This window comes from Pieris rapae, chromosome Z (assembly GCF_905147795.1).
Source record: "Pieris rapae chromosome Z, ilPieRapa1.1, whole genome shotgun sequence".
Classification (NCBI taxonomy): domain Eukaryota; kingdom Metazoa; phylum Arthropoda; class Insecta; order Lepidoptera; family Pieridae; genus Pieris; species Pieris rapae.
Genome location: NC_059534.1, coordinates 7735909 through 7753617, shown reverse-complemented (window position 1 = coordinate 7753617; position 17709 = coordinate 7735909). Strand labels below are relative to the sequence as shown.

The following is a 17709-nucleotide window of genomic DNA, read 5'->3' as shown; positions in this document are numbered from 1 at the left end:
CTCACCCTCGGTCGTGAATACTTCGACTTCGCAAAGCGAAAGGGACCCTTCGACGCCAACAAGTTGCAAAAACACATGTTGTCCGATAAGCGGTCGAGCACATGTGAAAGTCTTTGTTATTCCTTCATCTGTTGAAAGAAGAATTCATTTGAAACAAAATATAAAAGGAACAGGTTTAAATGTAAATCTCAACCCGATTTTTGATGAAGCCTTTTACTTCTTTTTCTTTCTTTTTTTTGATGTTCATAAGTGTACATAATTGTATGAATTAATAAATTTTGACTTTGACTTTGACTCGTACTATCCATCGTCATTGCATAATGGTATATTAACATATCGATGAACGAAATTTTATTACCAATAAGTCAACTGTTAAGCAAATATACGTCTTAGCATCCCTTTGAATTTATGGTTTACATATTACAATTCTAATTTAATGTTTTTAGATAGCTATCAACAAATGATTCTTAATAGCACTATTAATTATTTATATATACTAGGGTATTTCTATTAATTATCACGACATTCTAAAGTTTTCTATAGAATAAACGGAATGCTATCTTATTGTTGAAGTGCGGGCCATTCACTCGTCCAGCCAAGGTCAACCTAACAATGGCTGGCTTCCAGCTTCCTACACGACAATTATTAAAGATTATTATTATAGCAGATATGCTCTATATACGCATGATTGCTTAATTCATAGAAGCCGTTGCCGACAATTAGCAATTATACAATGTTTTAATGATCTCGACATCATCTCTATAATTAACTAGGGTGAGTTGGTGGACATGTCGATGTTAATACCTTTAAAAGTAGTATATGAATATAATTCACGCGAAACAAATTCCGTGGCGGTTTTGTTGTGTTGCATCTCTTTGCGCATCAAATAAAATCAATAAAAAAACTAATAAATAATTTCATTGCAATACAACATCGTTTGAGGTCATAAATAATGCGAATGATAAAAATAATTTTCCATAATCGTCTCTTTGATTTTTACTAAAAAGAATAAAGTTATTTTTAATTACGTAACAAGTGATAAAAACCTAGTGTAATGAAATTAAAAAGATTAAAATAAAAAATGTCGAATGAGAACTATTAGAACCTCCATCGACGGAATATCATTCTATGAAATGACAGTTAATAAAGTGATCTTCCGTGAAATGAACATTACAGCATCTAGGGGAAAGATTCTCGCTTTCCAGCAATTATCGTTTCTGAATCACGCTTGAGGAAGCTTGGCGGTATATAAACTAATACGCTAATTATAAGCTGTATCTCTACTTATTGTTAAAGTTTTATTGTATCTTATTAGCAAAATAAAGCAGTGAAATATTAAAAGAGGATGTTGCATTCAAATTTTTTACTATCGTTTATAATCTTCACGTTTAATAGTCTATTTTGACTGTACACATTCCCAAGAGTTCTTGGACTAATTAGTCAGTCTACGTAACGACTCAGATATTGGGTTACGCAAAGTTATTTTTTTAATTATATAATTGACGTGTGAGCGGTTCACTGCGTGCTGATTATATTCAAATTATTCATGCTCTCATATTTTAAACTTTCAATGAACATCGCTTCAACATTAGAGAAAATTAAGACTGACGCATGCATCTTCATGAATAATTTTCATAAACATTTTCTTATCATAATGTTACATTGATAATAGATGAATTAATTTACATACATATACATAAATCTTCTTATACTAAACTCATATTGTCAAGATTATTACTATTTTCCATGTTTAAAGGATGTTTAGTTAATATAAATAAATTTACCTCTTTTTAAACAATTTACATCTGGGTTTAAAATTTAAAATAGCATTATAAGACGCTGATCGTCATTTCAATAATGACCGATCATCGGGCAAATGTAAGAAGATTTAAGAATCCAGGCCCATTTACCACTGGATCTTGACAGTCAAATATCTGCTGAAGCCATTATTAGATGGGAAGTGGCACAGGACGTTTCTTATTTCGGAACTCAAAACACATTTCGGGTAGCCTCCACAGACTTAGAAATCTTAACGTGAATTCAGATTAGAATTATCTATGTTGATAACTAACATAGACAATACTAGAGGCCGGCGTGCGAATCATTAGCCTGCTTCTACACCGGTTCTCAAGTAAGCGCTTGTGAGAGCCTGTGAATAGCTTTCCACTTTCTTCTCATTGATGAGTGCTACTACTGATTTCATTCAATGAAAATGTTTGTGCTAATTAATTTTTGACCACGGAGAAATTGAATGTTATGATAATATGATGTCAGACTATTTTGCATAAGATGACTCTGTAATATAGGGAAGCCTATCTTCCTATTCGTCGTTATACGTTATACTTTCATGTAAGCTACGTCATATCAAGATAATCGTTATTATTTTCAATCAGTCCATAGTCCAGTCCAGATCCCTCTAGAAATACGATTTTAGACATCTGTTGCAGGTTATAAGTTCAATCCTAATTTTTAACTTAATTAGTTTTATTTATTCATTTCGTAATCCTACTAAACATAAATTATAAACATACAAGAAGTATTCAAAACATTTAAGTAATTGTGATTCAATTTATTTAACTAAGCCTAATTTGGTGGTGTTGTGTGATGGTGTAAAAGTGTCGGTATGTACGTGATGGTGTGTATGTGGGGTGTGCTCATGATGCAGAAGATTTTGCGCTATGGATATTCTTAATACACTTTTTAACCACATTCCGCGATAGCCTTAACAGTCAAGGCTTAAATAGTGGTCATTGTATGTCTGGGCTGCGCGATACAAAATTTTAACGATTGATCCGATATTTGCATAACCTGATCATAATTAAAGGTCAAAATATTGGTTAAAGAATGAGTCTTATAAATACCTCGATCTTAAACTTTACATATAGGAATATAAACACGACTGTTGTAAAGCTACTGTATATACTATAATGTAAACGTTTATTTCCGCTAGATATATTTATTTAAAAAGCAATGAAATATAATATTATAGATATCAATAACCCGATATGAAATCATATGTGGTTTAGATATGATTTGTCATTATTGAATGCACAGGCAATATAAGATGAGATATGATTACTATTATTGACGATGCTGAGCTCCGAGGTACTCCCGAGGATTTGAGATGCACCGGACGTGATCTTGATTATTTTGTTGCTGACTTATTTTAAAATAAATCTTAACTAGTTTAAACGTAGAATATTTAGCATTATTGCAACGATTATATGTTCATGCGTACCTCTGTTTCGTCGTCGTACGATAATTTATTACGTATGTAAAAACTCTTCCCCTTTTTAAAAATATTTTAATATTGAATCAACACCTGCACGTTGAATAATTCGTTTAACCCTAGGTGACGTTCCATCAAAAAAAATTGAATTTTCGGATTATATCCGCGTTAACTGAATTGTGTGGAAATGATCAAAGGCCTGTTAATCCCGTGTAACTTTCATTTCACATTGGAAAAGACGAGTAGGTATATTTAAAATTTACGTTTTACTAAAAGCCAAAGCGACAGGCATACATTAGAGACATTATCTATCCTATTATTATGTTTAATATAGGTACCTATGTATGAAGTCCGCAAAATATAAAATGTGGTTACAGCAAGGGGTTACCAAAGGCCATGTTTAGTACTGGATTTCTTGTTAAAAATTGTTATATTTTCACATTGTCCCTTTTTCACGTACACAATTAATTAATAAAGTATTGTATCAAAAACCACCAACAGAGGCTTCTTTACCACGTGACCGTCGAGGCCAATTGAGAATTGTACTTTTACCCCAAAATTCTTTTCACAAAAGTTTATACGTTTGAAAATTTGTTTAATTTTGCGTCAACGCAAAGTGGTTTTGATGAACTACTGACCTGTTGTTGGGAAGTGGTGTATGTGCGTTGAGCAATAAATATTGAGATCGTAAACGGAAATAGAACGCTTTTCACGCAACTGTAAATATTACGCATTGTTCTCAATAGATCTTAAATCTTTGTCTTACATATCTCAATATTCTACTAAATATGTAGTCCGCATACAATTACAAGTACATATATACACTCAAAATCTATTATAACTACATCGAAAGGACTACCTACTCATAATTGGTCGAAAAAACTGAGAGTCGTTACAGCCGATGAAGTTTTTATTAAGTACCATTGGGTACTATCGAATTCAGTCGGGACCTTGGATTTTGGTCAATATAACCGGTATGTTGCTGTAAACGATATTGTCGTAAACGTTCTTGACTGTATATGTAAGCTAGTAGTTATGTCGCTAATAATATCCCAGCAGCGTGTGTAAGAACAACAAACAATTAAAATAGCAGTTAATTTTAAACTAATATTTTGTTGAGATAATGATGCTTAAAAATATTAACTGCCATAAATGGTGCCATTGAACTGGTACTTACCTATGGTACCAGGGAACCAGGCGCACAAAGGATTTCTCTGGAGATCGGTACTGCTGTTTCCCACTCGAATCTCGAGATCCTGTAACGGTTGATGACCTGCACAGAAAGTTGGAATATAAATAATTGTATCTCAATTCGATAATATTTTGTACAGAAAAACGAGTTCCCATCTAATCAAGTCTTGTGGTTTTGTATATAACGGACAAAGCGTATAACCCCGTTGCTTGATTGCCAGAAAAATGGTGGAAGTATCGAGCTCATTATGAAAATATTTGCAGGCGCAGGTATATGTAGGCGATTGTATACGAACTTTACTAATAACTGTAACTGAATGATAGTACGATCAGATTCCATAAATTAATAAACATACTGAAATCTATAGTATTTTGGTGACCACTTATGTGTTTGTTAACATAATATCAAGCTAAGATCCGTATAGAAGCCTAAACATATGTATCCTATTGTGTTAAAATTAAAATGTTTTTCTAAGTACTATAATAAATGAGAAAAGGAAAGTACGCAACTAATCATGAATAAAATTAGTGATTTTAACTTTAGCACGGGTGCTTAAAATTTTAGTTTAGTCAATTACAAAAGTCTAATTACGTGCTATTTCGACCAACTTATCCTAAATATCCAAGATTTTGATTGGATTACAATCTTTAAACTGTTTTCATTTAGTGTAACAACTTTAATATATTATACTTATCACTAAAACAAACTAATATGGGTCTAAATTCTAATGGATATCAATCATAATGATTACAATATTGGGTGTTCCCGGCAAAAAAGTTTATCGCACTTGTTCACTTGCAAACTACATTTACATTAGGTTAACTACAAATAACATATTATGCTGATAATATTTCTGAAAAACTGCGATAAATATATCTAGACATTAAAGCTAATTAAGTTTCATCCAAGTTAAAAATTCGTTTTTGTAATAAAGATACCCTTTACAATGATATTAATATACAAATTTCTCGGAACTTCAAAAGATAGTGCGTAATACACCTCCGCTCTGAGAACCTTTTAATAACACCTGTAGTAGCGTGTAATATCCGCCTTCCCTTTAAAAAGGTCCAATGTCGTGTCTAAAAGGTAATATTAAAATATATTTCAATATTATGAAATTCAAAGTAAAGCTTTATTGTAATTAAGAATATTAACAAAAGAACAAAGAAAGCATAGACGTAAAAGTAATATAAAAACGAGTAGATCCCTGTGATTCCCCCCGTTCTTTATACATAGCTAGATCGACGGCGCATTAGGTTGAATATTGATTCAATTAGAGTTCAAAGTTGTACAGATCAAATAAGTAGGCGATATTTTACGTATTCTCTATATTAACTTAACTAATTTGCACGCTACCTATTTATTAGACGGGTAGGGTTAGGTGATAATAACTTATGTTTCCGCTCGTAGTAGAGCGTGAAAAAGTACTAATGTTTATAATGTAGAGCATAAATATATAGATGTGTGTCGCTAATTCAATTCGCATTTTAGATATTATAAAAGAATAACTTACCACAGCAACCTCTAGTTGTAACTCTGACAACTTTCACAGCATAATGCCGCAGAAGATCGACCTGCCACCACGGAGAAGCCTCCCTTTGGGTCTCTGTGCAGCGTTTTCCGTCATGTTCTGTGGTCTTTTCACCATCATTACCGTTACTTGCCATACCACCCCGTACAGTTGTTGATTGATTTGCTGGCTTTCGGAATGCTACATTTGTCCCTATAAAAAAAAACAGGTAATTTACAAGAACAGTTAAGTGTTAGAGTTGGCGTGGGTAATTGGGTTTAGACGAGACAGATTTCTCAAGACCCCGATTTTTATTCTATAATATAAAGTGTCTGTTATTGGAGTTAATCAGCAGTGAACAGATTTTAATAAAATTATATTTTTTATTTTTACCTACCAAATTGTAAATATTGTATATAAAATCAAAATTATTAGCATTCAATCTTATTTGGTTTAATTAAATAAATACCACAACAACTTTCTTATAACTTAAAACAATTCAATGAAAATTTAATATAAAACTAGTAAAGAGCTATTTATTCAACAAGTTAGTATATCAGTTACCCTAACATAATCCATGATAGTCTATTATCGGTAGTGCATAATACCTATTCGAAAACTAAGTGATTTTAACACAATATTGTTTCACATATCAATTATTAAGCTTTATTTTCAACAAAAACGTTTAAAGTAAGACTTATGGCATATATTCAACGACGAACGAATAGTGCGAGACATTACAGAAATAAAGCTTTTTTCTGACGATTTTTGTGATGCAATACTGATTAACTGCATTCTTATTTTAAAAATATCCGCTAATCAACACTCACTCGTAATGTATGGATTTAACGAATGTAATAAAAATAAATAGATTTATTTTTACGATTGTTAATAATTCATTAAGTACTTCTAGAGCTTTTACAGAGCTCAACCTATAAGCTCCGTCGGCACATCGCTGCTAATCTAGTGACGTTATTAAGTGCTAATGGATGGGGGAGAAACGTTAACTCAATATCAACAAAATGCAAATATCTCATTTAATATGGTGTTAAATTAATAAACGTAATTTGAATAATTGCTTAAAATAAAACAAAGAAAAGTCTTAATTTTTTTTTAAATAATTTTTTTATATTTTAATCAGACTTTTCCTTTTAGTTCCTTTATTGTACTGTGTATGGGTACGGGTTATTGACGAAAAATATTCAACTATCACCTCTCTTTTCTTAACTAAGACGATCAAAAGGTTTATTCATCAAAAAAATTTGACAGAAAGTGACTTATTTATTTAGTTAAAACAAAATGGTATTTTGTTATATATATATATTTTGGTATATAGGTTTCGTGAATTGGATATTCTACTAAAGCACTCTTCCACTCACTTTAAAAATATTCAGCGTATTTGGTAGCCAATAATGTATAAATTGTTGGTATTCGGAAATTGTCAAATAGAGAGAAACGTAGATCTTAATTAGGCCATTTAATTATTTTATTTTATGTAATTGTGTCGTCACCTAGTTTAATCATATGTATTATGATCACGCATACATAATCATTAGTCACTTCGGGTCACGCAATATTTTTGCAATCTGATATTCCCTTAGGGGAACGTTATTACAATACTGACACAATTAAATATCACAGTCTGGATTTGAATAGCTCCTGACGCTTGCTTTGTAGTCTGTGCCCATTATAGGAAACCCATTATATAATATATATGTCGGAGCAATGGCGTCACTGTCAGCTGTCATTGTGAATTAGACATATATGAATTGGGGGTTAAGCCTGAAGCAGGTTACATATGCATGTTATTCACGTATTGCGGTAACAATTACCTGCAACTTGTAATCAACTCGTAATTTCGAAGGAAGTTTTAACTCTAAAATTGTCTTAAAACTAAAGGAGCTTTGTAATATATTGTGTATCTATTGTTTAGTAACTATGTTTAAGATTCAGTTTGTAGACCGCGTAAGATATTACGTATGTCTAATGTCACAATCCTATATATTTTTCCGCGCGGGAGTCATGATGCATAAGTTAATCTTATGAAACACAGGTTCAAAATGCGTTTAACTTCGGCTCAGTATTTGAATAGTGAATAATTATATATATTTATATCTGTGTATATATTAAATATATATGTATATGGAATAAGACCGTATCGATTAGAATGCACTTTTACTAATTAAACAGAGTCTATTTTAAATCTTGAAACGTCCTTAAATAATGCTTATACTATTTATTTCATTACATACCACAAAATGGTGAATCTCCTTTCCAATCGCCTCTGACGGTGCACTCTTTCTGATGACCTCCGAAGAGTTCATAACCCTCGTCACATTCATATGTGGCCAGAGTTCCAGGCACAATTTCACTATTTGATAGTGATACTCTTGCGTTAGGCGGCACAGATGGATGGCCACAGCGCCTTTCATCTGTAAAAAATAATCATTTTAGTTTTCAGCTAGTGGAATACTACAGATATTTATAAAATTAGTTTTTAGTATATTTATAGTTTTTATTAATTTTAAAATTGAAAAATAATGTACACATTATATTTAATTAAATATTCCATTATATACACACAGACTTCAATAGACTGAGTTACAAGTTGAATATTAGCTCAACATATTACAAAAAAGCGATGTACATATGTTGTGTTTTATTATATGGATGCAATAGAATATAGATTGTAATCATTAGCTTTCCTTTGTTACCTAACGAAGTGCAACTAAAATACAAATGAGTACTAAAATATGTTCATCGGCTGGGCACGTGGCTGTATATAACTATATTCTTATATAACTATATGTCCCCTTTAACACGCGTAATAATGACGCGAACCGCCTTGGGAAACTGTTGCCAAAATGGGTATCGAATTATACATTCAACACAATGAGCTTCTGTAGCATAAGACATTTCAATTATAAATAGAATAAAAAGTTACACAACATAGACTATGTTTTACTACTTATTTAATTTTTTTAGTATAACTATGTTGATGTAATTTAAATAAATCTATTCACTGAAACTGTTTTCTTTTGTATCTATATGGGTTGATACATAATGAATAAGTACTTTAGATAGAACGGTAAAAATATAATACCCTATGATTAAGATTTGTTTAAGTAGTAGAAATGTAGAAATGTTTTAAAAATCAATATACAAGGATAAGTTGTACATGTAGGCGAGGCCATAAATAAAGTTTAGTTTAAGATCAACATGCGCTTAGCTAAGACTTTTCTCTCACTTTCAGGAAATCATTCCTATTTGGTCTAAGCCACGGTTACACGACGCAAAGTGAAATTTAATTTCCAAGCACTCTTGCAATTTGCATTTTTCAATGATGTTTGATTTTGCTTCACCGTTAATAAACAGTAAAATCAATAGCTTTTATAGCATACGAAAATAGATAGTTATCTACACAAAAGACTCATGGTGTCAAATTTAATTGCTTATATATATTGATGATGGAGTTTTCTAATAATAGTACTGTTTTTATTTTATTGTAATCATAATTTACATTTTGTTAAAATACTGTAAATCTTCCTAAAATGCAATAAATAAATAAATAATATTAATATTTTTTTAATTGTTTTGAATTTATAAAATCCAATATTTACTTACACGCAAGTCTAAGTAACTAACGCCGGTTACGGAAGTACAGAGGCAACTTCTTTAATGCCATTTTGCTGTTAAATTGACCTCAGCTCGGGCTGTTTTGGCGAGCGTAGTTTTTTGCCAGAGTCAGACTACGCCGCCCTTTGATGTATTGTTCGCTATCGTAATGGGATCACCCGTGTATTGGGGCCTCCTGTAGCTACTCCTATTACACTACCATCATATTCACCAACACCCTTATCAGTTATGGTTGTCATTAACCTGACTTTATTTAAAACGTTAAAAATATTTCAATAAGGTGCGAAACAGATAAGATTTTCGATCAACGCTTGTTCTATACACATTCGATTGTTCTGTTTTTTTTGTATTGTTACGAAACGTTAGCCCGTTAAAGTATCGAGGTCAATCGGTTCACGTCTCAGTTTCGGACTTGCACTACATAACTATCCGAGACTAATTTGTAAACAGCCACTAAAGCTTCATTTCACAAGAAAATGCTGTAAATGACGAGACAGAACATATTTTCTGTCCTCGTCACGTTTATAGTCCAATTTTTACATTTCCACGTAAACAATACTTATGTTCTTTGGTCAAAGAACAATATTTGAGACGTAATATTCTTAATGATAATAAGTTTGATATCTGTATGGTACAAAAACTGGATTGTTAAAGTAGTTTGACAGGCAACATTTATATATGACACATTGGTCTATTCAATTAAATAATCTCTCAATACTGCATAAAAGGAAGGAAAGTATGGTACAAAATTGTACCCGTTTTGTACTTCCTTGAACATTAAAAAATACTTAATAATTTTATAGTTGTGCAATATATCAAGTCACTCGTAAATTTAAAGTTCAATTGCACAAACAGTTTACAAAACTAGTGAATGTTATTATCAAGGTGAAGAGAATAATAGTTCACAAAATCGGCTTGTCTTGCTTTCATAATTATAACGTCCTTTTAAGACGTCCTCGTTTTATATTTAATTAGAACAGGTTTTGATAGAAAAAAATATATTTAAGTAATTGAAACCCCCCAAAATATGATTTTAAATTTCAATTGAAAAATGTCAGGTAATGAATTTTCGATTAGGATTTTAATCGAGACTTAAATAGTGAAATTATTATGACAGGTGCTCGTTTCTGTATTACGGAAATCAATTTGTATCTCTTTCAATTCAGTCGATAATGACTTTCAAAAATAATTTGGTAAATTGAATTTTAAAACGATTAAAATGTGACTATAAAAGTAAGTAAACAAAATGTTATTTTGCTATTTACACATTTATAAGCATGGAATCATTATTTTATTTAAATGACGTTACGAGTGCTATTGCAGTTCTTTGCTGTAGTCAAAACGATGAGTAAACGAATGGATATGCAATGGCGCTTTTCAAAGGAATCTCCTGTCCTATGAAACATTTACGACACGATCCATCTTTCCACACGATCAATCATAATCAATCGAAATATACCATTCCGTTTCTTGTTTTACATTCTCACTAGTCGCCAACCATACCGAGTTTATATTCGTTTATTATGAGCCACAAAGCTAATGTTATCCATATTATAACGGATTTTGTTATTTAAAGTTTATGAACATATCATGTTCAATGTCATTACTAGCAGTATGTATTCCACGTCTCAAAGAAGGCATTGGGTTACGAATGGTATTCAGCACAGCTGACGAGGTCAGTCGATTCCTAGTGCGTCCGAGATGCCGTGAGGTAACGGTCAACAATTGTTCTAAAGACAAAAACCCATAAGTGTACGCCCTACTTACAAGTCGTGTACGTACTTACATACGTTACAGCACTGGCGCATTGAATTTATCAAATACACCAGTTCTTTGTATAAGCAACATTACAGCTATTGCGTTAATGATATAATACATTTCGGTTATGGAAAGATCTATGGTACTTTTAGTAGAATTATGTTGTAAATGGAATATTATATATTTGTATATATATTTTATTCTTATGTTTGTAATTGAGTTTCGCTCTGTGCGCCAGCTAGTTAACTCTCCGTGTGGAGGTGATTTTTTCAAGTATTCGTACAAGAAGAAAAGAGACACATAAATTGCTGGTGTCCTGACTTGAAGTTATAAAATTTACGATTAAAAGTGTACGGGAGTTATTATTTCGTAACGCACAGAAAGTTAATTATTTTATAATAGTGCGATACGGGAACTATTTGGCCGTATTCTCAACCCCGTACGATTCGGTGCGCGCGCGCGGAGCTCTTATTAGCCGTAGTGCTGAGTCCAGTAAATACGAATGTAGGTAAACATACATAAACAATGAAACGTTCACGTAAAAATCTTATTATGAGAAAAGGTGTACAGACAGAAGCTGAAGAGGCTAGAAACATTATTGTGTATACTGGTTTCAGTTTACCGATTCCCTAATTTAAGGAAAGTGCCAGCCCCATGAAATCCTCCTACCTCCTTGACATAGCAGTTTAAGTATATAGAAATACTAGCTGAACGTTATTGTGCCTCACTCGACATAGATAGGTATAGTGTGTCGCGGACTTTTTTGTAGATTTTTATAAGATCTACAATTACTTAGAACATTTTATGGTTCTATCTTTAATAGTTTAGGCAGGGTACGCAAAATAAGTAACTTTTTTGGTTAATAATATAATAATAATAAGTCTTTATTCATTTAAGTTGGTACATTTTTCTTTTCATAGTGTAAGATTTGGGAACCCTTTTAAGTAAATATACCTGTGTTAGGGTTCCCAGCTCTTCCATAACAAAGTTAATTACATAAAATAATTTATCCAGTTCATTTCCTTTTTATTTTTTACTTGTTAAACCGTTATCATCAAACCTGAATGTGTGCATGAGTAAGTGTGTGAGAGAGTGAATGAGTGAGTGAGTAGGTGAGTGAATGAATGAGTGAGTAGGTGAGTGAATGAGTAACGTGTAGCTATTTAAATCATGGGTCTCAAAAGCAGTTCTAATACTGCATAAGGGGTGATAATAAGCCAGTCTTTTATTCGGGTTTTTAGGTTGTAGGCGGTGAGAGGGTAGATGTTAAGCAGCCTATTTAATTTATTATATAAATAGGCTGCTTGCATATTGCGTCTAGCGAAGTCGGTCCTTACGGTCTGACCGACTACAACATCCCTATTTCTTTTTAAGACCAGCCTATTCTCAAACGGGAGCGCTCTGTGGGTTTTTAAAATTAGATTCAGGACAAACAGCTTCCTAACGGAAAGTAATTTGCTAAGATGATAGAGCTCTTCCGATGGGAATCTGTATGGCCGGAACAGCATCACTTTTAAAAGAGCCCTATGTCCCCGTTCCAATTCCAAAAATTTTGTTTTATTGGCCGCACCCCATATGTTTATGCAATATGTTAATACGGTCTGAACGAGTGCTGTGTAAATTCTTTCAAGTATTACATACGATGTGATGTATCGCAAAATTTTAAAGATGTATGTATGTATGTATGTTGATTTTTTACACCTTGTGTCCGAAAAACCATAATATCTTACGGAACCCTATTTTTGTTCAAAATTAAATATAGCCTCTATTACTCGTGGATGTATGTAGCTTACGAATGGTGAAAGAATTTTTAAAATCGGTCCAGTAGTTTATGAGCCTATTCATTACAAACAAACAAACAAACAAAGTTTTCCTCTTTATAATATTAGTGTAGATAACAGTCTCAACTTTATTTAGTTCTGACGACACAAATAAAGGTTAAAGGGATTGCATAAATATATAGGAGAGTTTCGTACCTCGTGAATTTCAATTGGTGGTGGTGAGGTGGCATTATGTGGCCTAGAGATGGCTTTCGACGCAGTGAGTCTAATGGATTATGCAAACGCACTAATATAATAATTATGAACCTATTAACGGATATGTTGTATTAACATGTTCAACATTGTGTTTATATGTGTTAGTGTGCATCTTCTAATGAAATAATCTGTCTATACATCTTAGTAAATGTTATTATTATTAAATGCAAAAACAATGAAACTGAGATGTGAGTATGTTATTCGTGTATCTAATCTGTAAGAATTAATTGTGGGAAAACAATCACAATGGACAGGTTACGCCATTGCCGGTTGGCCTTGATACCTACTTTTGTGTTAAACCTGGAAATCAAATCTTAAGTTAATACAAACTAAGACTTTTTTGACATTTACTCCTTGACATGGTAAACGAAAGCCCTACATTAGAACTATTATAATGTTACTAAGCGATGTAAGCTCAGGACGTCTCAACTTGGCAGTCTTGTTGTTACCTTTTGAGAAGACGATTTCGTCAATGCAGAAACACGAAATTACTAAATTGCTGTCATAACGCGACCAAATTGTTTGGATAATATACTGATACTAGAACAAAATGCAATTTAAAATTCATGTGGCAGTGTCTGCCTAGTGGCTCCAGCGTGCGACTCTCATACCTGAGGTCGTAGGTTCGATCCCCAGCTGTGCGCCAATGGATTTTCTGTCTATGTGCGCATTTAACATTTGCTCGAACGGTGAAGGAAAACATCGTGAGGAAACCGACATGTCTTAGACCCAAAAAGTCGACGATGTGTTTCAGGCACTGGAGGCTGATCACCTACTTGCCTATTAAATTTAAAAATGATCACGAAACAGATTCAAAAATCTGAGGCCAAGACCGAAAGATCAAGACCACTAATTTCTTTTATTTTTTTTTTAATTCATGTGGACAATTGAAAAGCTTAGATAGACATGCAAGTTCGTGGCAAGGAGGCCAAGTCACTCTGGGTCACAGAGATAACGGGGTGAATGTGCATGTGAGATTACAATATATTTTTTTAATTGTTTTTTATTTTATTACTGTTATTTATTATAAAACTGTTGCAGGGGAAGTCACATTTGTAATAATTTTTCTTCGCGAGGTCTAAGAGGTGCAATGCTGGTTAGGGGAAGCAATGACGATGAAGTTGAGCGTTGGTGTGGTAGTGGCCAATTTATTTTTCCAGCTTACAATTTAATTGTCTAAATATAGACTGAACGAGGTGTGGGTGAATATTGACCACCCTGCAGCCTCAGTGCTCATCGCCACCTAGAATCTGAAATGGGCGTGTCTTCAACCGTTGCCACCCAGTGCCAGCCCAATTCTAGGAATTAAAACAGCAGCGCAGCAGGAGTATAACACTACCCCCCTACTACTGGGGTATGAGTATTTTCCGATGAACAATTAGTCATCTCTATAAGCTCTAGCGAACATACAAATAATACAGTTCATATAATTAAGTTCGTAGGATAAATATTTCATAAATTAAAATGAATAAAACATTTGCGTAATTCGCATGTTGTTAGTGTACTGCTGGAGTTCGGTTCTGAGCTACACATATAAGCATAAATAGATATTTGTATGCTATGGAAATAATATTTTCACGAACAACAACAAAGCCAGGCTTAAGGCTTTCGATCGAGATGACGAACATATCCATAGCGATGGACGCCCTGTGTTCACCCTTTCAATGGTTTATAACGCTGAAAATACCTGTACACTGTACAGCCTGCCAGCCAGTGGACTGTGAAGTATGAGGTTTAATTTATATGTATTCAATATCATCAGTATCTGTATAGTGTATGTATGGGAGGGCTGCACAAGATAACTAAATATATGAGAGGGTGAGATTTAAAAACCTAATAGCCCTACAGATGTACCCAAACACATAAACAGTGAATATAATATATGTGCTTGTCACATTAAAAATAGTATTTTTTGTGTTTTTTTTGCGATGTAACAGTGTGCCAAGCTTTGGCAAGCTTTTTATCAATAAAGAAATAAATAAATATGTATATAAATACGAACGGGATGTCTCCACCAAAAGGACTAAGGTAACATACTTATCTCAAAGCTCAGCACTATAATTAAGGGCTTGAAGAAGTCTTCGCCACTTTGAGAGGAAGTGACAAAGACAGCAATATTCAAATCTCATGTATTGTTATAAAACAATAATTAAATACTACTTACACCAATTTACACAGAAAACTCAAAATCATTTGAGGGTTGCGTCAAAACCAGCTTTCAAAACCGATCAAAAATAAGAAATTGTAGATGTATATACTCGATTCTACAGTAAAAGTACCTAATACTATCTGGCTCTATGACTATCGGTCAAAGCTTTATTCACTGTTTTAAACAATAATCCGAAGAAGCAGAGAGTCGCCTAAAAACCAAATGAAACAGCCCTATCCAGCTACCGGCTTCACATTTATGTGTAACTGTTATTGTCCTGAATATGTCCATAGATTGTGTTAAAGTAATCAACTTTATTGAACACATATGAGCTCAAATTAAACAACGAACGCTCGTGTATGACTGTCTTTCTGTAATTAACTATAAAAAAACGAATTCATAAGTGGATAGAAAATTCTACTCATTGCTTAACTTTTTATGAAATAAAAATTGTGTGTTGCTAAAGACTTGTTCGGCTTTTAACTTGCGGCATAACCTGTGTCTAGTTTTTTCTGATATATCATCATATTTAACACGTATAAAAGAAAAGATTTTAGGTGTTTGATTTGAGGTTCTCTATATATAAAAATCAGCTGTCACGATGTTTGTCCACGATGGACTTCTACACTAATTAACCGATTTTAAATTAAATTGGTACACCCTGAGCATTCTGGTCCAACTTAAGAGATAGGATAGCTTAGATCTTTAATTATAGTCGCAATTTTATTTTATTGCAAATTATTTGTTTATTTTTTGATACAATTCTAACAGATGGCGCTGTGTTAAAAGTACCAACGTTTCACTTAAGCCACCTTTCACATCAGTTCTCCTACAGTTTCCCTTGAATAGCTTAGTACTATGTAATATAACAAAACCCTTAGCCACAGAAACGCTTGGCCGAGTCTGCTAGTTTCTCTATATTTCTATAAGACCTTTATGAATCCTTATATATCTGTATGATGATGCAATCTACATAGGGGAATTTCGAAAGCTCTAATACCATCGATCGAGTTACAGCTTTGTCTAAGCCGACGATTCTAAACTATTCTGCACTCAGAAACAATGATTATTATCACTGGTTAATTTGTAAATTGAAGTAGGAATGTTTATACCATTATGCAATATACGTATAAAAAATTTATATTAAAGGTGAACTTAGGGAACTTATACTTTAGGGAACCGAAAATCTTGTCACATGTTTCCGAATTCCGACAAAGAAGATTAATTCACTTATAAAGAGAAGGTTTTCACCTGGAATCTAATACACGTCTTTGTTCTTTAACCACTGCGCTACGTATTTAAAGTTCTTAAACTTTCTTGGAAAGAAGACGATTAACATTTTAAAACAAACGATTCTTTTAGAAAGAAATAGTATCAAAACCGATAATTATCTGTTATGCACAGAATGTTAAAATTAAATTTTCCGCCACGAGTTTCAGTAGCATCAATTATGCATATTTTAAATATTTTCATAAATAAGTTTTCTCTTTTGTTTCACTAATTAATGTATTTCTATTACACTCAAATAATTCGCGGCTATCGAATGCCAGTCAAATAATAATTAAAATGAACCATTCATGTGAAATTTATGGAGAGATCACCCCAAACATCAGCAGATAATTAAATTCAATGTAAAACGTGGGTGAATTCATTATTATTTTTCACAAATTTCGGCCATCAAAAACTGATTTCGGGATTCGCGTTAACATTAATGCAAACTAAATGGCTACTAATTGCGTTCATTAATTTATTGTGCAAAGGTCAATACACAGCAGTACACACAGCACAGATTTATGACGCCCTATGTTTATGTAAATAATTGGGTGTTATTTATTCTCTACCCAAGTAGCTTTCTTAAAATATTTCAAAACTTTAAGATTTAATAGCCCAATACCAACTGTACTTATATTCCATATTATTTTTTTCTAAAAAAAAATTAATATGGAATATAAGACAGGTATCACTTATTCCCCGTCATTAAATTTGAGCCTGTAGGCATCCCTACTCATCCGCAAAGAAGGCAGAGGGTGTAGGCCGAGAGAAAAAGTCGGCGTTACAAACTCTCGGCATTCTTTTAAAAAAGCAAATCATCAAATAACACTTATTTTAACAAATATAACAAATTAATTATAAGTACTAAAGATAATCGCTAATAAAAATCAATTCCCAAAAAAGAATTACTAACTTTAAATAGTATAG

The 17709-nt window shown here is 32.7% G+C and overlaps 1 protein-coding gene across 1 annotated transcript in view; it reads right to left on the bottom strand.

The window, feature by feature from the left end:
- The window catches only part of LOC111000671 (CUB and sushi domain-containing protein 1), a 45036-nt gene that overhangs the window by 9899 nt on the left and 17428 nt on the right, over window positions 1-17709 (bottom strand). The window contains exons 2-5 of the mRNA XM_045634220.1: window positions 8184-8363; window positions 5935-6144; window positions 4407-4502; window positions 6-128 (exon numbers count right to left, since the gene is read on the bottom strand). Of these exons, the coding sequence (XP_045490176.1) occupies window positions 6-128; window positions 4407-4502; window positions 5935-6144; window positions 8184-8363 (609 nt within the window). The remainder of the gene's footprint in view (window positions 1-5; window positions 129-4406; window positions 4503-5934; window positions 6145-8183; window positions 8364-17709) is intronic.